This window comes from Camelus ferus, chromosome 6 (assembly GCF_009834535.1).
Source record: "Camelus ferus isolate YT-003-E chromosome 6, BCGSAC_Cfer_1.0, whole genome shotgun sequence".
In the NCBI taxonomy this organism is placed as follows: Eukaryota; Metazoa; Chordata; class Mammalia; order Artiodactyla; family Camelidae; genus Camelus; species Camelus ferus.
In genome coordinates this window covers 12,195,542-12,220,692 of record NC_045701.1, presented here as the reverse complement: position 1 = coordinate 12,220,692, position 25,151 = coordinate 12,195,542, and the positions used below count along the sequence as shown (strand labels likewise).

The window sequence follows — 25,151 nt, the reverse complement described above, 5'->3', positions numbered from 1 at the left end:
TAGAGGAGACCAGGTTACACACTAAGGTCAGTGGGAGGCCTTGAAGGATTTCCAGATGAGGGGATGGACAACCAGATGTACATAATCAATGATTATTCTGTTCACTGTGTAGAGCAGTAACTATAGGGAAGCAAGACCAAACACGTACAGGTAAGTTAGAAGACTACTGCAATAGTCCAGACAAGAGGTAACAGTGACTGAAAGATGCTCTCCGAGAGGAAGGAAGGAATCAAGAGACAGAGTGGAAGCATTCTGGGTAGGCACTGGAAGATGGTTCTATAGAACTTGCCGTGGACTGGAGGTAGAATACAATAGAAACCGGATGTAAATCAGGCTCCCGAGAACATTCAATTTAGATTAATTCAAGACAGATACATTCACAGAAGAGTTTATAGAGATGTGAGAACAGAGTGACTACAAGCAACAGGGATGTAACCTGGGGCCCGTCGTAGCCAGGCTACCACCCCTACTGCACCCAAAGGAGAGGAAGGACTGTTACTAAAATTGGGACGGTAAAAACTTCCTGTGTCGTTCTCCACCTTAAAAGGAGACTGGCCTTCCCTGGGGAGAAACAGCCTACTTGAGGGAGACTCACACAAAGGCAGTCAGGGAAATGAACTCTGACCTCGCTGTCATCATTACTTCTGATCTCCTGTTGAGGCTCCTTTCGGCCAAAACCAACCGGAAGCCAAAGCACAGAGAGACTTGATGGGTGTAGTGCTTACAGGTCAGTGTTCTGCTGCCAGTGTAAGGAGAAGGACGGAGAGTAGCCACAGCCGGGGCAAATGGAAGTTATCTGGCACGGAACAAGGTCAAGGCTGACCCCTAGTCTTTGGCATAAGCAGTTGGGTAGATATTGATTTACTGAAATGGGGGAATGGAGACAGGAGATGAGGAGACCAAAGATTTTAAGTCTGTTAATTTGGAGATGCATACTTAGCATTCAAGAGGAGATACCACATACATAGTTAGATATAACTTGAGAATTATCTAACATCTCGAAGTAATTAATTCTGTAGGTCCAGATGAGCTGACCTAGGGATAGATAAGAGAGGGGACAGCACCAAGCCCTAGCGACCGACACACATACATACACACACACACACACACCCCACCCCATCCCTTACTGGCTTGGTTATTTGTTTACTTTGCATTCTTGATTTCCCAGAGACCTTTCAGCACTCTGTGCTCTGAATATTTAACTCTCTTACCACTCATTAAAACTTTTTTTTAACTGACATATACTCAGTTATAATGTGTCAATTTCTGGTGTACAGAATCATGTCCCAGTCATGCGTATACATACATACACTTGTTTTCATATTCTTTTTCACTGTAAGTTTCTACAAGATATTGAATATAGTTCCCTGTGCTGTACAGAAGAAATCTGTTTGCATCTATTTTAATACATAGTAGTTAATATTTGCCACTCATAAAAACTTAACTATCCTACCACATCTATTACAAGGATTCCAATAGATTAATCCCAACAAATCATGCCTGCTAATAAGCCAGCTCACAAGATTCCACTGATCTACACCTCCAAATTACACAAAAATTTTGATGCAATTAAAAAGCCTTCCAAAAGGTTCTAGGAACACTTAAGTAATGCAAAATTCAGACATAACCCTGACCTACCAAGACCACGATTCTGGGAAAAGGTGGCATTTTGATGCATTTTAATTCACAGGAAGACCCAGATCCTATCATATGTTGCCATTATTCTACTCTTACCCACAAGGTTTCCATTTTCTTTTACATCATTTCAGATTATCTAAAATAAGTGCACAGTTTAGTTATCAGTGTCACCTGGAAACAAAAGGTTGACTCTGCAAAATGTTTGATCAGAAAAAGTCACTTAGAAAAGAAGGAATTTGGAAGCTGGTACTGCTGAGGACGAGCTGCGCATTCATTAGAAGGTCAAGGCTGACTGAGGGTGAATTAAAATAAGGGGCAGGGGAGGATTATCCTCGGCATCTCACCACTCAGCCTTCTTCATTATGTTCAGTTCTGCACTGACAGGTTGTCTTGGGTTGTTACTAGGAGAGGCCATCCTCACTTCCAGTTGTGACAGGACTAACCGTTGCCACTGGAAAACACTGGCACTGAAGCATCAGGCTGGGCTGGAACTGATTTACTTGGGAGATGTGTATCCAATTTAGCATCTTGTGAATACTGCTTGATGGTCTGTGCAGTGTATTCCCCTGAGAAAAGGCTCCTAGCCCTGACAGCATATCCAGGAGTGTGAGGTAGAGAAAGGAGACTGTAATAATGGATGTTGAAATGGAACAGAAATTCTTCCAAAAGCTACCCCTCCCCCGGCCTAGCTCCCACGGCCCCTAGCAACCCCTCCTACCCCTGCACCACCGAGGAGACCTTGCCTCCAATGATTAATTACAAAATAATATTTTAATTCCAGGTTCTAGTAATATGCTTAACATCAGAGCAGTAAAACACTTAGTTTGATTTCCTATTTCCATCTAGGGAAGGAAGGTATTTGAAAGTTAGATTGCCAAGTACCATCTACGTAAAGACAGTCTAAGTAAAATGTAAAGGATATTTGCATCAGAGTTAAAATACAATGAAGCTCTATTTGCCAGTGTAATATTCTGAGCAACGTGTAAAATTTTCAACAGTATATTAGGCCCATATTGCTACCTATCTGAAAACGCTCAAAATTCCTATTTTTAATCCACACAGCATCCTTAGTAAAGAAAACCGCCCAGGGGCCTACGAACTTCATCTTTCAGTTAAGGATTACTGCTTCGCCAGAGAAGATCGAATTATCGGAATGACAGTAATTCAGCTACAGCACATAGCAGAAAAGGGAAGCCATGGAGCATGGTATCCCCTCTTGAAAAATGTCTCTATGGATGCAACTGGTTTGACTATCCTCAGAATCCTCTCTCAGAGGACCAGTGACGATGTAGCTAAAGAATTCGTAAGACTTAAATCTGAAACAAGATCTGCTGAAGAGAATGCTTGAAATAAACACAAGATAGCATCTTTTGGAATTCATAAATTATAACTGTCTGACTACTGCATGCATGTGCAAATCCACAGGAATGTTTATTTCACTACGTTTCAGTGTTTGCCAGTACTCAAGTACAATGCCTACAAGGTGTGTGGAAATCCTGCAGAACTTTTATACCACTTCTGGTGTTTGGGAAATAAATGTTCCATGAAGTGCCAAAATTATGATGTAAAGTCAGACATCCAGAGTATCTTTTACAATGTTTATTTCATTACCAATTTCTCATCGTTAAACATACTAAAAAAAAAAAGTTAGTCTTTTGAGTTTGTCCATGAGTTGTCCTTGTTACGCTGGTTTATACAGCCAGTAGCTATGAAAGCATTTCTTACTGAAATTCTGTTTTCGTTAGACTTACCTCATTGTAGATGTCCTACAAACACCCTTTTCTATCATGACTAGAAATGCAGTTACTTCTAGAAAGCATTTGTAATTTTATAGTTGCAGATATATTGTGATGATTTTTGCATATGGATTCAAATAGAAAAGGTGGGAAATATTTTATGCTGAGCAGTTTCCAGCCTTTCTGAACTATCACTGTGAAGAAATGCTATTAAAGCAAACTTATACAAAGCAATGCTGAATAGTTTGTTAACAATGTTTGATATATCCACAGAACTTTGTTCTTTAAAACTGCCAAGGTCACATCACATTTGTAAAAAAAAGAAAAAAAAAAAAAGGTAAGTTGAAGCATTTGCCATCTAGCATCTTGGCTTTACCAGATTTCATCCTTTAGAAAGTCAGAGGATTAAAGGTTTTGAAGTACGATGGAAGGTTTGTTTCTTAAAATTACCTATGATAATTAACTATACTCTTAGTGTTTTCCTTCTGACAGTTATGACAAGTCCTTATTTACTTGATGCTATAATCTGTTAAATGCTCTTTTTTGTTTTTAAAAAATGTTCAACAATTTGTACTGAATGCAGCATTACTATATATTGCACTGAAGCAAAAAGTCACGTCTTCATCTGTTTAGTGAAAAATGTAAAATAAAGCCTGAAGAAATTGCTTACAATTTTGTAATTTATGTTACTTCTAAGCCCAAGATGCATTAGATGCAATAGGAAAACAACTTACTAAAGCTTGGTAGATAAAAATAGAACTAGGTTGGATTTTAAATACGAAATCGTTTATGAATATTTCCATTTTATTTTTATTGTTTGATTTTTTAGAGTCTGTACCTAAATACTTGGCTGTAGAACAGTACTTTGTAATTGTAACCTATGGTCATAACTGTTAGTGGACAACATACACTTGCAGAAACAAGAACCTGTTACAATGACACAGTTTTGTGAACAAGCTGGTCTGATAAGTTAAGAAAGAAATGAAAAGTATCATGACTTTCAGAACCATTCTGTTACTGGGTGTGAAAACAAAGACAGTAAGATACACTAATTCATGTTAAATTGATAGGCAATCGCTTTGTTAACAACTTTTCCAAACGCATAGTACAATGCAATCCTCTGGCATACGCATTAATAAATGGATGTATATGAGCACATGCACTTCTTTATTGTATCTTCTGCCTTTTTATTTCATGTACGCAATATCATTTTAGTATTTGGGAATAAAAAATCCAGACTCTTTTTTTATTGGATACAACACTCTTCACATTGTTTGGTTCTAACATCTCATTAGAATTTGGGGGTGGGGGGAACATTTTCCAGGAGTTATATTCATGGGAAAAGCTATATATATATATTTAAGATAATGAGCCCAGAAATAATGTCTTTGAATACTGTTATGTCATGAAGAAAATTCAGCATATAGGCAAGCAAGACTGTTAAATAAAACCTTAAATTACAGAAAGTTTCATTTTGTTGAAGGATTCATTCAAGATTTATCTTAAAACAATTTTGTAGAACATTAACTTGAGCTCTTTAGGAGCACTTTAATGTCCTAAAGCATGATCCACTGGAATAAATGGCAGGTTTGGTTTTGCATTAATCACTTAAAAATTATGAGCTAAGTATTTTTTCCAGTATTTGTTTAATTGGATCTATTCATTGTGTGTGTGTGTGTGTGTGTGTGTGTGTGTCTATAATACACATGAAACACTAGTGATGACAGTGTGATTTGAGCCTGTCTGTTAACATCATGAAGTACAAGTTCTAATCTTGATATAGTTATCTTTGTTGTTTCTCCCAAGATACAAGCATCTGTTATCTCCAAAGCCTGTTGTGACTACACACCCAGATTAGTAATCACTCTGAGGTTCACAGCCATCTCTGTCAACTAACTATAGGCTTCACTAAAGTGTGTAGCAATTTATTTATCATATTCTAGATAAAATGCACAAAGACAAAGCTGTTATTTATCTACAGATGAAACTCATATTAGAAGTTCCCAAGTATAACTGAAAAATTGTGCTCTACACTGAAATTTGACACATTGTAAAATGACTATTACTCAATAAAAAAAAATGTTTAAAAAAAAAAAGAAGCCTCAAATACAGCATTCATTCCAGCCAAAAAAAAAAAAAAAGTTCCCAAGGAAACATGTGAAAATCAAATTTGGCTAAAATGAAGGTGTTTAAAACCATAGTGGAACATTTACTATTTAAAGGAACTCTGATGAATTATTATTTAAGATAAGTAATCAAATGTCCTCATCACAACCTGCTTCAATTTATCTATTTCTAGGATAATTTATATACTGAATTTCTCTTAAATGAGGCACATTTATAAATGACAATGCTAGCTTTATGTTTTTCATTTGGTCTTTTTTAAAAAAATGTTTGAAGTGAGGTTTATTTTCTCCTTTTAATTTCTGATTTATATAAAGATATGACTATACTTGCACTCTTATGGACTAATGTAGCTTCAATCTTTATACTTATATAACAATCATATTTATGCAGGACTCAGAAAATACCCCTGGATGGATGCCTGTTTCCCCTGTTAGCACTTGGCAGAATTTTGGGACACGCAAGGGAGAGCTTGCCTTCCCTGGCACTACCTGTGTTTACACTCACTCCAGTCCTTTGTTTGAAACAGCTGGCTCCTTGCTCCCTGAGTCCCAGCCCTCCACAGATTGGTGGTCTCTCCGGTTCAGGCATCTGGTATTTGTTTTCAATATCAAAAACGAGGACATGTGACTTGATGGAGGATAAGTTCCAATTTGTGAATGTCCTAGCATACATATTTTAAGGTGCACTTTTGTTTTTACATTATGAAAACTCTGAAATCAGGATACATTTTATACAATCATTGGTATGCTATAGTTCCATGACTGTTTCTCTCTTCAAGGCGTATAATCATTCATCCTGCAACAAATGACTTCTTAGAAATAGTAAATGTATTTCAAAGATTTATGAATGGAGGAAAAGGAAGTAATGGTTAGCAAATACCTATTTTAATTTGTATATAATAAAATAAACTCTCTTGGTATACATTTCTGTGTTTTGACAAATTCATAGATTCATGTTTCAAGTACAAAAAGCCAGATACAGGACAGCTCCGTCCTTCCCCCAAATTCCATCATGCTATTACTTCTAACCTTCAACTCCTGGCAGCACTGACCCATTTTCAGTCCCCCTGGCTTTACGTGTTCTAGAATGTCATATAAACGGAATCCTGGCAGTAGGTATCCCTGAGTCTAGCTTCTTTCACTAGGCATTATTCATCCAATAGTCATCCACGTCATTCATGACAGTATCAGTTCTTGACTTTTCACTGCTGAGTAGACTCCCCCTTGTACGGGCATGCGAAAGAGTAGACGTTCATCGACCAGTTCAGAGACATCTGGGTTGTTTTCAGTTTTTGTTAGATTATGAACAAAGCTGTCACAAACATTCATGCACAGGATTGTGTGTGAATATAAGCGCCTATTTCTCTGTAGTAAATATCTGCTAGTGGGATTTCTCGGTCATATTATATGTCTAACTTTATTTTAAAAACTGTCAAAATTTTACCAAAATGATTGTATCATTTTACATTCCCAGCAGGAAGGGATGAGAATTCCAGAACAGTCTTGAATAGGAGTGGTAAGCTGGATTTGTTCTCAATCTTAGGGAAAAACCATACAGTTTCTCCCCATTAAATATGTTACAGGTTTTCTTTGTGCCTTTTATCAGCTTAAGGAAATCTCCTTCTCCTCCTACTTTGCTTGAGCTTTTAATCAAGAATGACTTTTGAATTTTGTCTGATGCTTTTTCTGCATCAATTCAGATAATCATGTAATTTTTCTTCTGTAGTCTGTTAATACGGTGACTTACATTGATTGATTTTTTGATTGTTGAAACAGCTTTGCATTTCTGGGATGCACCCCAGTTGGTCATGGTGTATGATCTTTCTCCATATTGCTGAATTCAATTTTGTAATATTCTGTTGAATATCTACACATGTATACTATATTTGTGATTTCTACTGATCTATAGTTATCTTTTCTTATAATGTTTGTGTCTTTATTTATCAGGGTACTTATGGCCTCTTAAAGACCGGGGACTGTTCCCTCCCTTTCTATTTATTTACTTTATCTTTTAAGAAGAATCAGCTTTGATTTCATTGATTTTCTCTATTTTTCTGCTTTGAATTTCAGTGTCTTTTGTTCTTATCTCTATTAATTTCTTCCATTGGTTTGATATAGGTTTAATTTTCCAGTTTATTAAAGTGGACCTTCAATTACTGATTTCATAACTTTGATCTTTTAAAATATAAGCATTTAATGCTACAAATTTTCTTCTAAACACAGCTTTAGCTTCATTCCACAAATTTTGATATGTTGTATTTTGTCTTTTTTCAGTTAAAAATATTTTCCAGTTTCCACTGTGACTTCTTTGACCTCTAAGTTACACAAATTATTTATCTTGTTAAATTTCCAAATATTGGGGGAATTTTCCAAATATTTTCTGTTACTTATTTCTAGTCTGATTCCAGTATACTTAGATAATACACTTTGGATGATATCTTCTTTTAAATTTGATTAAAATATGCATGGTAAATGTTTTATATATACCAGAAAAGAATGGATTTTGCTGTTATGATTTTTTAATTATTAAGTTAGAAGTTATAATTTTAAGGCACTTAGGAAGAAATCTAACAATCAAGTTAGTGTTCTTCAGATTGTCAGTGTTTTGCTGATTTTCTGGTTTTTTGTTTTACCAATTACTAAGAGAAGAGTGTTGAAATCTCCAAATATAATTATGAATCTTTCTATTTATCTTTTCATTTCTGTCTGTTTGCTTTGTTTATTTTGAAGCTCTGTTGTTAGCCAAGTACACATTTAGGATTATGACATCTTCTCAGTGAATGAGCTCTGTTATGTAATGTCTCTCTTTCATCCTGGTAATTTTCCTTGTTCTGAAGTCCCCAACAACTGATAGAAGTACAGCTTTCTTTTAATTAGGGTTTGAGTGCTGTAGCTTTTTCCATTGTTTTCCTTTTAAACTATCTCTATCACTATATTTACAGTGTGATGATTGTAGACAGCATCTACATGGCATACAGGGGTCTTTTTTTTTTAATCCAATTTGACAATCTCTATTTGGTTGGTGCACTTAGACCATTTTACAAAGCTAATTTTTCAGATTTTTTTTAAATTGCCAAAATCCTGATCTGAGACAGCTGAAATCAGAAGACTCTTAAAGGTCTTTTAGACCCTTAGAAAGTCATTTAGGCTACAAGTATGAAAGATTTTAAGCATCTACAGTGGTATTTACTGAAAAAGATGTGGTAGAATCATAACATTTAAGAGCTGAAAGTAATTATGCAGATCATTTAATCAAAATTCTTCACTTAAGAGAAGGAACTGAGACCCAGAAGTATGTAAGGATTAGCCTAATATTAGCTCGCTAATAGCATAACAGGAAACTGGAATCTAGATGAACTAATTTTTCTAAAGCTATCTTCTCTGCCCTACTCCATCCAGTACATTGTCTGGGGCACTTCCATTTACGCTAAAATCAGTCCTTTAGGACTGCTTCCAGAAAGCAAAGGAATAAATTTAAGCTAAATTATTATTTTATCCCAAAAGTGGTATCTAAATTACTTAATTCTTACATATTTTAGCGATGATATAGATGGCTGACTATTCTTTCTTCAAAATGTAGCATTATAGAAAAGGGAGGTTAAAACATTAACTCATGCTAATCATCCATTTTGTTCATATACTTAAATGAATTGATTTAATTTTAATGAATCATATCTTGTGAAATATGTTTTTAATCTCAAGTTTATATATGAGGAAACTGAACCTTGGAGAGTTTGAATGACTTGGCCAGATTCATACACATTCTTGTCTATGCTCATATAAAGATGTATGGACAGGCTCATAACCAATTAGAAAATATATTAGGAAAAATAGGGAAAATATTCATAAATTCATAACAGCATCACAAATTTTAAGCCACCTAGGAAGACATCTAACAAACAATGCCTAAAGACTTGTATAAGGAAATTCTAAAACTCCATTAAAGGGCATAGAAGATGACACAAACAAAAGAAAACCTAGGTCTCTTTATCAATGACAAAGTTCAATATTATAAAGACAGTACTTTCTTCCAAATTAATCTGCAAGTTTCATCACATTTCAATTAAAATCCCACAATTTTTTTGTAATAGATTATAAGCTAATTTTAAAAATTCATATGGGAGTGAAGCATAGTCAAGGCAATTCTGAAGAATGATCTAGCATTTCCCTGGCTATATGCGTCTAACAGATTTCAAGATTTGCCATCATCCTGTAGCAAATAGTGAAGATTTTGCATAGAGGTAGATAAGCAGACAATGAGAGAGAACAGATTTCCCTAGAAATAGATCCATGAATATGTGAGAATCTGATATCATGTTGGGTAGGGTAGACTTTTAATAAGTGTATATATTAATATACATTTAATAAATGTATATATTCCATATCTATATAGAAATAGATAAAACTAGATCTCAGTGCACAACAAAAATAAAATGAAATCCTGATGAATTGCACACTAATAATTAAAAATCAAGCAGTAATAGTTTAGAAGAAAAAAGTATGTTCACAATACAGGAATTAGGAACAATTTCTTAAACAGGAATTTTAAATCATAAAAAGAAAAGATAAATTTGAACATACTAAAATTTAAAACTTTTCTATGACAAAAGGAACAAAGATCAATAGCCAAGCAAAAAATACTTTAACACAGTTAATAATGAACTCAATTACATTGTGGCACAAACTTTTAAAAATCACACAAAAATGGAGGAAATTATCAATGAGCAATCCATGAAAGAGAAATACCAATGACAATAAATACACCTAGAGATGCTTACGCTCAATAGAAACAACAGAAATGCAAAATATCTCTCATTCAAATGGCAAAAACGATAAAAAGTTGATTCAAGGATCAACATTTTTTTTTGGCTGAATGTAAGTATTTATACTTATGTGTGATATAGGAATAGACATGCTAATATTAGTTTACATATGAATAATATTTTACACTTTACAAATTACTTTTTAAAAATATTTTACTGAACTGTAGTTGATTTACTCCCTCACACCATGCATAAAAATAAACTCAAAATGGCTTAAAGAGTTAAAATGTAAGACAAGACAAATCTCCTAGATGAAAACATAGGCAAAACATTCTCTGACAAATCTTAGCAATGTTCTCCTACGGCAGTCTACCCAGGCAATAGAAATAAGAGCAAAAATAAACAAATGTGACCTAATTAAACTTGTAAGCTTTTGCACAGCAAAGGAAACTGTAAGCAAAACAAAACAACAACCTGTGGAATGGGAGAAAATATTTGCAAATGAAGCGACCCGCAAAGGTTTAATTTCCAGGATATATAAACAGCTCATACAACTTAATAACAACAACAAAAAATAATCCAAAAATGGGCAGAAGACCTAAACAAGTAATTCGCCAATGAAGCCATACAAATGGCCAATAGGCACATGAAAATAGTATTTTTAATGATCCCTCGTCAGTGTCATTAAGATCCAAGAAGACACTGCATCCATGAACGGTAAGAGCAAAAGCCAAAATAAAATATGCTTTACATGCAATGAATAGCACTCATAAAAATGAAGAGAGAAAAGAGAAATAAATAATGAAAGAAAATATTACATATGGAGCAGATAATCCTCTGCTTTGGGGAGCAGTCTTGTGTACTTCAGTATGTTTGGCGGCATCACTGGCTTCTACCCTGGGTCAAGATAATCAAAGTAAACCTTAGAAATTGGCAAGAGCCACCCAGCACTGTGCACGCACTCTTACACCAGATGTCAACAGGCTGGCTGCGTGATGATGTGCTCCTCTGCCCCCTCCCTTCTAAACTCCCAGGGCTGAAAAATTACAACCTAAGGAGACAGTGACCCTCCAGCGTCGCTTCTTTCTGAGAGTTGAGAGAACAGCCTCTGACAACTAGGTGTCTTCTGGAGGCGCAGCACCAAACAGGAGTTGGTAACAGTGGGGGCCAAGGACTCCGTCTTAGGGGTCATCACTCTCTTCTTCAACACACTGGGGGGCACTGACTTATTTTGTTGAAGTGTATCTTCTACAATAATTTGCAAGAGAGTATTCCATTTAAAATTCTACTAATGATTTATGGCTTTTTCACAAATAGTCATTTATACTCACTATTGTTATATATGCACATAACTTTTATCTCACACTTAACTATGCAAGAAATTTAACACCCTTATTTCTTGGGGACTTGGGGTTGTTTTATTTTGATTTGTTTTTCAGTTTCCTGGTCTTTCTTAGGTTTCAATTTTTTTTTTTTTCTGGAGGAAGGAATTCTGATATTTAAAATATGAAAACTTTCAAAGCCAAGATATTTTTATTTTATAATTGCTACTGTAATCATAGTTTAATCAATTACTTATATTTACCTTAGCAATATTTCTCCTATGAGTGGTTTAGTTCTTTTATTCAGTTGTCCTTTGTGCTCTGTTGGCCTCAATGCTTAATAACTAATCACTACCATTGACTGAGTGCTAGAATATGCCAGTCACTATTGTAAATGCTTTCAGTGCATCAAATTGCTTAATCTTCTCAACACCATAATGAGGTTGGTATTTAATAACCCTTAAGGATAAGAAATTGGTGGCTTAGAAAGGTTAAGTAAGTTGCCTAATGTCATGAAGCTATTAAGGAAATCAAGGTTTAAATTCAGATAGTGCAATTCCAATGTTAAATTCAATGGAAAAAAGAGGGACAATGACATAACTATCATATAACATTCATTTAACAATACGAATGTGTTTCTAAATATATTTAAGCAACAACCTATAAAACTAGAGGATTAAAATGAGTGAAACTAGAAAATATAATTGGATAATTTAATATTATGCCAATCTCAGAAAGTTATAAAGCCCTCCAAAAAGGGTTAGACGTCAGTGATCTCAATACAATTAGTAAGTCTGAGGTATTAAATGCACATAAAGAGAGAAGTCTGTATCCTACAAACAAGCAATATGAATTGCTTTGGAGCAGAAGCAGAACAGTTAGAATAGCTAATAGGCTACAAAGGCAAACTCAAAACATTCCAAAGGATCAATAATACATTGATTATGTTCTCTGTCAAAATGCAATAGAAGTATGAATTAATACAAAAATAAAAGCTAAAAATTACATACAACTGAAATTAGTTATCTTACCAAATTATCTTTGTCTTACAGGAGGAAGCGAGGAAGGAATATTTGAATTCAGAATTTGTATGTGAAAGAAGTAATTCTAGCCTTAAATAGATTGATTTTAAAAATAAGAAATGATTTAAAAAAATAAGTGAAATATCCAACCTGAAATTGGAAGACAATCAAGAGAGGATGCCAGAGAGACAACAAAGAAAAAAGTAACAAAATAAAGGTTAAAAAAAAGAGAGGGATTTGGTTATCCTTCAATAGAAAATCTATATAAAAGTTTAACAAAATCAAAACCTAGTTTCCTGAAAGGATTTATAAGATAGATGAACCTTTGACAAGACTAACCAAAAAAATAGAAGAGAAGACATTATTGCAAAAAATACAGAATGAAAAGGGGAACTATGAATCAAAGAGAAATATAATAATAATAAAAGGAATAATGAACAAAACTACTCTAATAAATTTCTATAGATAAATCTGTAGAAAAATACAAAATGCCAAAACTGAGAGAGCACTGAGAAAATATAACCCTCCTACACAGCTGGTGGGAGTGTAAATTGGTGCAGTCACTATGGAGAACAGTACGGAAATTCCTTTAAAAATTAAAAATAGAGTTACCATATGATCTGGCAATCCCACTTCTGGGCATATATTTTGAAAAAACTGTAATTCAAAAAGATAACATGTACCCCAATGTTCCGAGCAGCATTATTTACAATAGCCAAGGCATGGAAGCAACCTAAATGCCCATCAACAGACGACTGGATAAAGAAGAATGGATAAAGAAGATATATATACAATGGGATATTACTCAGCCATAAAAAAGAATGAAATAATGCCATTTGCAGCAACATGGATGGAACTAGAGATTACCCTACTAAGTGAAGTCAGACAGAGAAAGACAAGCATCATTGGTATCACTTATTTGTGAAAGCTAAATAAATGATACAAAGGAACTTATTTACAAAACAGAAACAGACTCCGACATAGAAAACAAACTTATGGGGAAAGAGGGTGGAGGAGGGATAAATTATGAGTTTGGGATTAACACATACACACTACTAAATATAAAACAGATAACCAACAAAGACTACTGTATAGCACAGGGAACTATACTCATAATCTGTTAATAACCTACAATGGAAAAGAATCTGAAAAAGAATATAACTGAATCGCTTTGCTGTACACCTGAAACTAACACAACATTGTAAATCAACTATACTTACAATTAAAAAGAATACTGGCCCAAACATGTATAGAATCTCAAATTAACTCTAAATTGTTTTTTATTGGAAATTTTATCAAGAAATTCACCTTCCAAAAATGCCAGTATGTAAACTGGAACTGCTATTTGGGAAAGCAATATGGAAGTACCCACAATTTCTACTCATAGGTTTTAAATCCCAAATAGACTCTCACACAGGTTCAAATGTGTGAGACAGACAACAGGAGCATGCAGCACAGGGACAGAACTTTAAATACACTGAATTATTCTTGCATCCCTGGGATAAATCCCACTTAGTCATAGTGTATAATCCTGTTAATGTGTTCCTTAATTCAACTTGCTAATATTTTATTGAAAAATTTTGCATCTATATTCACCAGGGATATTTCTTGTATCATCATAGAATGAGTTGGTAAATGTTGCCATGTTCCTTCCTCTTCAATTTTTGGAAGAGTTTGAGAAGGACAGACTAATTTTTCTTCAAATTTTTGGTAGGTTTCACCAGGGAAGCTATCTGGTCCTGGTATTTCTTTGTGTTAGGAGGTTTTTGGTTACTGATTCAATCTCTTTCCTAATTATTGGTATGTTTAGATTTTCTATTTCTTCCTCATTCAGTCTTGGTAGGTTGTATATTTCTAGCACTTTATCCATTTATTCTAGATTATCTAATTTGTTGGCATGTAATGGTTCACTGCAGTCTCTCACAACCCTATATATTTCTGTACTATTAGTTGTATTATCTTCCATGTCTGATTTTATTTCAGTCTTTTTTTTTTTTTTTTTTACTCTGGCTAAAGGTTTGTTGATTTTATTATGTTTTGGAAAAAACTAACCCTTAGTCTTATTGATCTTTTCTACTGTTTTTCTCGTCCCTATTTATTTCCACCCTGTTCTTTAATTCCTTCTTTCCATCAACTTTGGTGTTAGACTATTAGCAACTATGAGAAAGAAGTATCAAGCTGGAGGCATCGCATGGCTTGATTTTAAACTATACTACAAAGATATAGTAATTAAAACAGTATGGTACTGGTATAAAAATAGACACATAGACCAATGGAACAGAACAAAGAGCCCAGAATTAAAGCCCACATCTGTGGACAATTAATACCTGAAAAGGAAGCCAAGAATGCCCAGGGGGAAAAGGACAGTCTCTTAAAAAAATTGTACTGAGAAAATTAGATAAACACATGCAGAAAACTGAAATTGAATCTCTATCTTACACTACTCACAAAAATTAACCTGAAGTGGATCAAAGTCCTAAACATAAGATCTGATACCTTAAAACTCCTAGATCAAAAAAATAGGGAAGCATGTACTCAACACTGGTCTCAGCAATGATATGTTGGATATAACATCAAAAGCACAAAACAACAGAAGTAAAAATCAATATATGGGACTACGTCAAACATAAAAGCTTCTGCACTCCAAAAGAAGTAACAAACAAAATGAAAAAGCAACCTACCAAATGGGAGAAAATATTTGTAAACCGTATATCCAGTAAGAGGTTAACATCCAAAATATATAAACAACTCATACAATTCAATATCAAAAACACGAACAACCCAATTAAAGATGGACAGAAGTGCTGAATGGGTATTTTCCCAAAGATATACAAATGGTCAACAGGCACATGAAAGAATGCAAAATATCACTTCATCATCAGAGAAATGCAAATCAAAACCACAATGAGATATCACCACATAGATGCTACAATGGCAAACATATGGTAATATACAAATGCATCAAATCAACATGTTGCTTACCTTAAACTTCCACAGTGCTGTATGTCAAATGTTTCAATTACAAATAAAAGACACAGGACACAGGGATAAGGACTAAAAGCAAACATTGGTTGAAATTTTAAAAGATTCTGACACACTGAAATATAATGGACAATATATAACATCTGAATATATACTTCAACCAGAAAGAATTGATCAGTCTTGAAATCTGCAAACATTATAAACAGTGCACATATTTTCTCAAGCTAATATAGAGCATTTAAAAATATGAATCAAATATCCTGCCACAAAGGAAATCTCATCAAATAGGTAGGAAGGAAGAAAGGAAGGAAGGGAGGGAAGAAAGAGAATGTTCACACCACACTAGCCCCACATTAAAAGCTAATAAAATAAATGATAAAATTAACCATTTTTTAGAAAAGTGAAAAGATGAAAATATAGACAAAATAATAGACCAAACTAGGAATGAGAAAGATATGCGTTTTTGAAAAAAGAAAAACAAACAAAGACAAACTTTTAAGAAGTGTATAACTCCATGATGATAAATTTGAAAGCACGGATAAATTTGAAATGCCCACTTTTCTGGCAAACTTTTATCTATCGAATATATTCATCAGGGTAAATGATGTTACCTTCTGTAGAAAGCAATGCAAAACCGCTCAGTGGCTCAAAACAATAAAAGTTTGTTTCTTACTCACAGCAAACCGGATGTGAGTTGGCTGAGTCCTGGGCAGCTTTTCTTTGGACAGTGACTTCAGCATCCTTCCTCCACTTGCAGCCATCTAGACAAGAAAGAAGATAACCCTGAAAGTCACACAGACCATTTTCAGGCAGTCATGGAAGTAGCACACATTATTTCCATCCACATTCCACTGACCTAACTGTAAGGCCACTAATTGCAAGGGAGGCTGAGCAAAGCAGGCATCCCCTGTTCCCCGAGAGAAAGCCAGCATTACTCTTTCTGCCACATCAGCAGTGACTCGTGATGAAGCAGCCAGGATGGATGAGCTGTTAACTATGAACGACCCTCAAATTATTATACAAGAATCTTCTCCCCAAAAGTTCTGGGGGAAATTTCATCTTTTTGGTGAATTCATTCAAATGTCCAAGAAGCAGTTCCCCTCCACACCCTATGAAATGCCAGAATATTTAAAAAAAAAAAAAAAAAAAAAGGAAACTACTCAATGTATTTTACGAAGCGAATTTAACATTGATTTCCACTGTGAAAGACAACAGTGTCTCAGCTGTCTTATCTGCAAAGTGGGGGTAACAACAATATTCCCAGGGTTGGAGTTACTGAGAGGATTAAATGAATTATGTAAAATGCTCAAATAATAAATGACACACTTGGTAAAAACTATGTTTCTATTATTATCCTGCCACAAGTAATAGATCAATAATCTCAATTTAAATAAAATTCCAATTGTAAATAAAGTTATGCTAAACTGTATTCAAGAGCATTGTAAGAAAATTATCTGTGAGAGTAAATTTCTCCTAGGAACACAAAGATTTAATATTAGGAAGTCCATTAATAAAATGTATGACATTGATATACAAAATTTAAATGATTCTCTCATTGGGTGCTACAAATTGTGAAATTCCACAAACATGCCAGGTAAAAGTTTAGAGAAAATAAGGAATAAATCAGTAGCTCTCATCACAAGAAAAGATCCCTTTAAAATGAGGAAAAAGGGAAAATGTCCTGCTTTCCGCAATACTTAATACTTTTCTAGAATTTTTTTCTAGAATTTTTCCTTGCTTTTTTAAAATTGTTTTTTAAAAGTAAAGTTGATTTACAGTATTGTATTAGTTTTAGGTGTACAACATAGTGATTCAAAATTTTATTAGATTATACACCATTTAAAGTTTCTTTTCTGAAATTTTAAAAGAATTCAGTAATGCATGAATCAAAGAAAAAAGGGGTGGGTTCTCTTCTTCACTCATAAAAATTACTAAAGTAGCAGCAAATTTACAAAACAGTCATTTTGTCATTTTATACAACCAATAAAATTGATAGCTATGAGAATTATGGGAAAATATGGGTCTAGAATGTAATATGAAATAGGAAAGCAATATATAAAGTTATACTTCAATAATTTAAAAGAATAGCTTTTATCTCTGGAGCAATAATTTTCAATCTAAGTAGTCTTGCAACATTTATAACAAAAATTGAACTACTTTTCAAGTACCTACAGAGCTAGTCACTCCAGAAATAATAACAATAGCTAACATTGTATATCACTTACTAAACAACATTTTTACATACAGTATGTCATTTATTCTTCACAGAGGGCTTTTTAAAGGTAACAAAGCGCATTAGCAGGGCCTGGAATTAAACCCAGTCTCCACATGTTCTGTGGCAGAAAGATCTAGCTGCCTACCCATATTCCATAGATGAGGTAATCAAATTTTAGCATAAGCATAGGACAATGATATTTTAAAATATGTAAAACAACCTTAATTGCCTTTGTCCTGTTCCCAACCTTTATTGTATGAGAAAGTTATAGCTCTTCAAAACACCTATGGGAAAAAATGAAGTTGCATCTGATCACAAGCTTATTAGACATTCTTCTCTCGGCCTCATCACTTCAAGTAAGGGACTGACTTAAAAAAAAAAAAAAGAAAAATAGAAAAAAAAAATCCCAGCAGTGCTAAGTCACCCATAACTATAGCTTCAATTATCATACTACCCCAAGATCCCAGATACATTTTACCAGCATAGGCCACTCCTGAACATTCATACCCAACTGCTTACTGATATTTCAACATAAAACTCTGAAGCATAAAACTCAGCTTGCTCAAAGCAGAATTCAGAAACTTCCCTTCAGACCCAACTACCTTAACTCTTTCTGTCACAGTACTTATTTCCTGTTGAGTTAGGCAAGCCAACAACTTAGGGGTCAATGTACCACAATCTCCCTAACTTCCCACACCCCCTCTGTGACCAAGGATTATCTGTTTAAGCTTCTAGGTATCTCTCAGATTTGCCCACCTTTTCTTTCTCACCTCTAGTACCCAGGTCTACACAAGTTGCATAGAGATAGCTCCTTTGTGTGTGTGTGTGTGATTTCAAGTTTATAGTAATCTTATTATTAACAGCTGTCAGTCTTGAACATCCTTGTTTCCCTTCTCTTCAGTAGTATCCACAGTAACGTGTTTTTATAAATCTCTAATTTTTTTTTCATGTTTTATTGAGTTATAGTCATTTTACAATGTCAAATTCCAGTGTAGAGCACAATTTTTCAGTTATACATGAACACTGTCACATTTTTTTCACTGTGAGCTACCACAAGATCTTGCATATATTTCCTTGTGCTATACAGTATAATCTTGTTTATCTATTCTACATTTTGAAATCCCAGTCTGTCCCTTCCCAATCCCCACCCCCCTTGGCAACCACAAGTTTGTATTCTATCTCTATGAGTCTGTTTCTGTTTTGCACTTTTTTTTTTTTTAGATTCCACATATGAGCAATTTAATATGGTATTTTTCTTTCTCTTTCTGGCTTACTTCACTTAGAATGACATTCTCCAGGGGACATCCATGTTGCTGCAAACGGGATTATGTTGTCGGTTTTTATGGCTGAATAGTATTCCATTGTATAAATACACCGCCTCTTCTTTATCCTGTTTAACAGACATTTAGGCTGTTTAACAGACATCTGTTTAACAGACATTTAGGCTGTTTCCATGTCTTGGCTACTGTAAATAGTGCTGCTATGAACATTGGGGTGCAGGTGTCATCCTGAAGTAGGGTTCCCTCTGGATACAAGCCCAGGAACGGGATTCCTGGGTCATATGGTAAGTCTATTCCTAGTCTTTTGAGGAATCTCCACACTGTTTTCCATAGTGGCTGCACCAATCTGCATTCCCACCAGCAGTGCAGGAGGGTTCCCTTTTCTCCACAGCCTCTCCAGCATCTGTCGTTTGTGGATTTTTGAATGATGGCCATTCAGACTGGTGTGAGGTGATACCTCCTTGTAGTTTTGATTTGCATTTCTCTGATAATTAGTGATATTGAGCATTTTTTCATGTGCCTATTGATCATCTGTATGTCTTCCTTGGAGAATTGCTTGTTTAGGTCTTCTGCCCATTTTTGGATTGGGTTGTTTGTTTTTTTCTTATTAAGTCGTATGAGCTGCTTATATACTCTGGAGATCAAGCCTTTGTCGGTTTCATTTGCAAATATTTTCTCCCGTTTTGTAGGTTGTCTTTTTGTTTTACTTATGGTTTCCTTTGCTGTGCAGAAGCTAAGTTTGTTTATTCTTACTTTTATTTCTATTGATGGGTAGACTGCTCTAGGAGAACATTTTTGAGATGTATGTCAGATAATGTTTTGCCTATATTTTCTTCTAGGAGGTTTATTTTATCTTGTCTTATGTTTAAGTCTTTGATCCATTTTGAGTTGATTTTTGTGTATGGTGTAAGGGAGTGTTCTAGCTTCATTGCTTTACATGCTGCTGTCCAGTTTTCCCAACACCATTTGCTGAAGAGACTGTCTTTATTCCATTGTATATTCTTGCCTCCTTTGTTGAAGATTAGTTGACCAAAAGTTTGTGGATTCATTTCCGGGCTCTCTATTCTGTTCCATTGGTCCATGTGTCTGTTTTTGTGCTGATACCATGCTGTCTTGATGACTGTACCTCTGTAGTATTGTCTGAAGTCTGGTAGAGTTATTCCTCCAGCCTCTTTCTTTTTCTTCAGTAATGCTTTGGTAATTCTAGGTCTTTTGTGGTTCCATGGAAATTTTATTATGATTTGTTCTAGTTCTGTGAAATATGTCCTGGGTAATTTGATAGGGATTGCATTAAATCTGTACATTGCCTTGGACAGTATGACCATTTTAACAATGTTGATTCTTCCGATCCAGGAGCATGGGACATCTTTCCATTTTTTAAAGTCTTCTTTAATTTCCTTAATCAGTATTTTATAGTTTTCTGTGTATAAGTCTTTCACCTCCTTGGTTAGATTTATTCTTAGGTATTTTATTACTCTGGGTGCTATTTTAAAGGGGATTATTTCCTTACCTTCTTTTTCTGTTGATTCATCATTAGTGTAAAGAAATGCAACTGATTTTTGAACATTAATCTTGTAACCTGCTACCTTGCTGAATGATTATTTCTAGTAGTTTGTGTGTGGACCTTTTAGGGTTTTCTATATCTAGTATCATGTCATCTGCATATAGTGATACTTTTACCTCTTCTTTTCCAATTTGGATCCCTTTTATTTCTCTCTTGCCTGATTGCTATGTCTAGGACTTCCACGGACTATGCTGAATAGGAGTGGTGATAGTAAGCAGCCTTGTCTTGTCCCAGACTTTAGTGGGAAGCTTTTGAGTTTTTCACCATTGAGTACTATCCTGGCTGTAGGTTTGTCATATATAGCTTTTATGATGTTGAGATATGTTCCCTCTATACCCACTTTGGTGAGAGTTTTTATTTGAATTTTATCAAATGCATCTATTGAGATGATCATGTGGTTTTTGTCCTTTCTCTTGTTGATGTGATAAATTACACTGATTGGTTTGCATATGTTGAACCACCCTTGTGTCCCTGCGATGAACCCCACTTGATCATGATGTATAATCTTTTTTATGTGCTGTTGGATTCTGTTTGCTAATATTTTGGTAAGGATTTTTCCATGTATGTTCATCAGTGACATTGGTCTGTAATTCTCTTTTTTGGTGATGTCTTTGCCTGGTTTTGGTATCAGGGTGATAGTGGCTTCACAGAATGAGTTTGGGAGTATTCCCTCCTTTTAAATTCTTCTGGAAGAGTTTGAGAAGGACTGGTATGAGTTCTTCTTTGTATGTTTGTAGAATTCCCCACGAAGCCGTCCAGTCCTGGGCTTTTATTTGTAGGGAGGTTTTTTATTGCTAATTCGCTTATTTCTTATTTTCTACTCAGTCTTACTATCTTGTCTCAAATCTTCTTTATCAGGAAACTTATCTGATAAGATAGTTTCCTCAATGTCTCAATAAAATATTTTTATTTATTCCTGATAATCTGACATTTCCTCTTAATCTACCTCATCGTGTCATATGGTTCTCTACATAGCACTAAATCATAGTGGCAATTTTATGTTTGTGTGATTATTTGGTTAATAATTAACTGTGCCCTCTCCCAAAATACACCCTAGATGCTCTGACATGAATTTTATCTGTTCTGCTCATTATTACGTTCCTATGCAGTAGTTGCTCATACAGGCATATATGTGGAAAGAGACATAATAAATGAATGAATAACTAAATATTCTAAATTATTATTTTAGATAAATTCTTAAATATTAATAATGAGTGATAGGGTAATGGATTATATTTCCCTTATTTTACTCCTCTGTTTCATATTTCCTACAACTAGCATTCATAGTAATTTTTAAAGATATCTTTTTTTTTAATCTTGAAAAGCATAGACAATTGAATTCTGTCAGGTAGGTAAGAAGTCTTAATTGAACCAATAATACTATCTCTTATTTTTTGATAGCAGTGGCCTTTGCAAAGGCTAAAGCATTCACAGAAGAACTGAGTGACCAGAAAAGTCCACAAAAACTTATTTTTCCCAAGATAATAAATATCTGTTACCTAGTCCTGAGCTGGAAATAGAGAACTCCAGTTATTCTCAAGCAAAACTTACAGCTTCTGCACGTGCCCTAGAGTGTATTTTTATCCAACATCATCATCAAGAGAGAAAAGAAAAGGACTCCTTCAGGAATAAAAGATACATGTAAAGCTTCACATAGTGCTTAGTGAGACTGAGATCCTGTCTGAATACACAGTTTAAAATGCCCCTTTATTTAACCCTTCCCTGGGGAATTTCCTTTTGCATTTAATGCCAAGTAGCTTGTTCTTTTTTCATATATGGGGCTCCTGTGCTAAGATTTTGTTGCTGATTTTGACTTTTGCTTTTCTGTTCTGATCCGTGTCCCTCTTACTAACTGCAGTGTAGTCTTGACATAACAAGCATCTATTTCAGACACTCAGTAAAAGCTTTTTACATGCTTATTCACCCAATACTTAATTATCCATTTAAGAAAAAAAGCATCCCACAAGAGTGCTAACTTTTTTTATGTGTCGACAGTTGCTTTGAGGATCTACAGCATTTGTGATTGTTATTATTAAACAGGATCTGACTTCCTGAAAATGTTTTTAAAATGTTAAACAATTCTATGAATCTTGGTGGAGAAAACTAAGTGATTCAGATAAATCTCACCCTTCCTTGGGTATTGTGTGGGAAGGTTCCTTATCTGTTTTAATGATTTTATGTTTTTGCTCCTGAAATTAGATAAATTAAGGTCATTTCACTTTTGTTGGTATTTTAAAACTGTTTGGACAAAACATCTCAAATCTCATTGTCAGAGATACGAAGATTTTTTTAGGCTGGGGTTGTTGTTGTCATTGTTTAATTGTTCTGTGTGGTTGTTTGATTTCAGTGGTTTTGAGATGCTAGACATTAAGTTAGCTATTTCCCGAAACAGAAGTGAATCTTAACACTTCTCTGCAGCTGTAGAGTCCACGGCACCCCAAAGTGTCGGGATTCCCTGCGACTGACAGAATGTAAGAGGATGAGGAAGAGCTTTGGCGCCTGCAGACTCAAGCTCAAAGTCTTGCTCAGCATTAACTGTGTGAACCTGAATGACCATTTAACCTCTGAGTTTCAATTTCCACTTCTGTAAATAGAACATAATAACCCATCTCCCCAGTTTGTTTTGAGAACTGATTAAGAAAAAAGCCATACAATGCCCTCTGGCACAAAACAGACATTAATATTAGCTCCCTTCCCCCCTTTTCTGAAAACTATATTCAATTTTAAATAGCATTTCAATAAAAGATTTTATGAGATTTTTGAGTAGGGATTTAAATACATTTTTGTTGATTGTTTTATAAAAAACTATTTTGGTTCAACGTTAACAAGCAATGGCAAGATAGAAATGTTAGGAGCACTGTTTAAAGAACATTCTGTGATTGGAGCCGTGTCATAAATGATGTAGGAAGCTTGACAATGAGGGTGTGTGAAGTATATGATGAGAGCTACCAGTCCTGGAGAACAGAGCACGACACTTGCTAAATGTCACCTCAGGGAAAAATACCACCCGACATTTGGAGAATGGCTTTTCATTTAACATCATGCAGAGAGTTGCCAAAGTTCTACTGTGTCTTTCCCGAAGAAACACAGACGAACACGGTGAACAAATGTCTAACAAAACTTCAACAGCTAATTAAGTTATCCATTGAATAAATACAAACATGACTATTTCTTCATACTGGAAATATTAAGTCCTTTTTTGTTGATTTTTAAAAAAAATCAGTGTGTGGCTCTGATGACTCTTTCATATATATTTACTATTTAGAGAAAAAAAATTGTACTGGAATCTGCCACTATGCAAGTGAGAGCATTCAAAGTCCTGAGACAGACATCTTTTTAGCAAAGATGATTTTTTTTCTGGACTCCATGGTTGCTCAGTGAACACACTATTTTGAAGATAAAATTGAACATCCTTCCCACTGGAAAGCCGGGTCCCTATTAATGTTCATGCCTCCCTGCTGGAGGAGGAATTCCACATATTCCTGCCAAATAAACATGGTCTCCTTTGAAACAGATAAAACCAGGCTGAGATAAGAAATCTACAGAAAGCACTCTGTTAGCCCTCTCTTCCCTTCAACAGAGACCTCCATCATTATTAAGGAACCCAGTGACACCTCAGATTCACCAATCTCTCCAGTTTTCTGGAGGGCATGGTCCTCTGACCTGTCACACTAAGTGTTTGAAGGAATTCTTTTCCTTTAGACTTTCTGCCACTGTCAGTCTTCATGTGAAGCTTTCACTTATTTTTGAATGAGAGAAAAAGCAAGCTTTCAGAGAATAAATGACTTTCAAATGTCCTCATGATACTATAAACATCTTTCTGAACTGATAAAATGTCTAAATAGGAATTGAATTACAGCTCTGTCCTCAGCCTGGAACGCCCTTGCCTTCATCCTTTCTCATTGAGCCAGTTTCTAGTGATCCTCCTTTAACTCAAATCCAAAAGTCACATTTTTAGAGCACATGCTTAGCCTGGATGAGGTCCTGAGTTCAATTCCCAGTACCTCCATTAAAAGCAAATAAACAAATAAACCTACTTACCACATCACCCCAAAAAATAAATAAATAAAATGGACTCTCAAGTCTGTTCATTTCCCAAAAGTCACAATTCCATAGAAAACCACGGGATCCCCCAGCATATACACATACAGATGCCCCTTTTCTATCCTATGCATGTGTTTACTTATCCACTTCCATCATTAAACCTGTATTTCTGTATCCTGAAGGTTTGGAAGCTCAAAGTTTCTTGAATATATTGAGCAAACAATTATCAAATGAACAAGCCAAAGCTTCCCTTTGATGCAGGTGCACAGAGGACAGGACTCGGAAAGCCTCAGAAATCCATACTGTGCTGCATCCAAGTACAGTATCCAGAGGCGACCTGACGAATGTCCTCTGAGAGGTGTCCTGAGACGCACTATTTGGCAGCCAGAAATATAAAACTCTAATATGAGTCATATGTTTTAAGAGTTTTCTCTCTCTATTATTTCCATGGTTCTTTGG

General features: G+C 34.9%; 1 protein-coding gene and 1 long non-coding RNA gene across 2 annotated transcripts in view; one reads left to right on the top strand and one right to left on the bottom strand.

Moving 5' to 3' along the window:
* The window catches only part of UNC13C (unc-13 homolog C), a 638,789-nt gene extending 634,254 nt beyond the window's left edge, over positions 1 to 4,535 (top strand). Inside the window, exon 41 of the mRNA XM_032481154.1 lies at positions 2,701 to 4,535. Within this exon, the coding sequence (XP_032337045.1) occupies positions 2,701 to 2,986 (286 nt within the window). The 3' untranslated portion in view covers positions 2,987 to 4,535. The remainder of the gene's footprint in view (positions 1 to 2,700) is intronic.
* LOC116664097 overlaps positions 1 to 25,151 on the bottom strand; it is a 430,835-nt gene that overhangs the window by 99,731 nt on the left and 305,953 nt on the right. Inside the window, exon 5 of the long non-coding RNA XR_004320436.1 lies at positions 16,267 to 16,350. This is a non-coding gene — a long non-coding RNA (uncharacterized LOC116664097). The remainder of the gene's footprint in view (positions 1 to 16,266; positions 16,351 to 25,151) is intronic.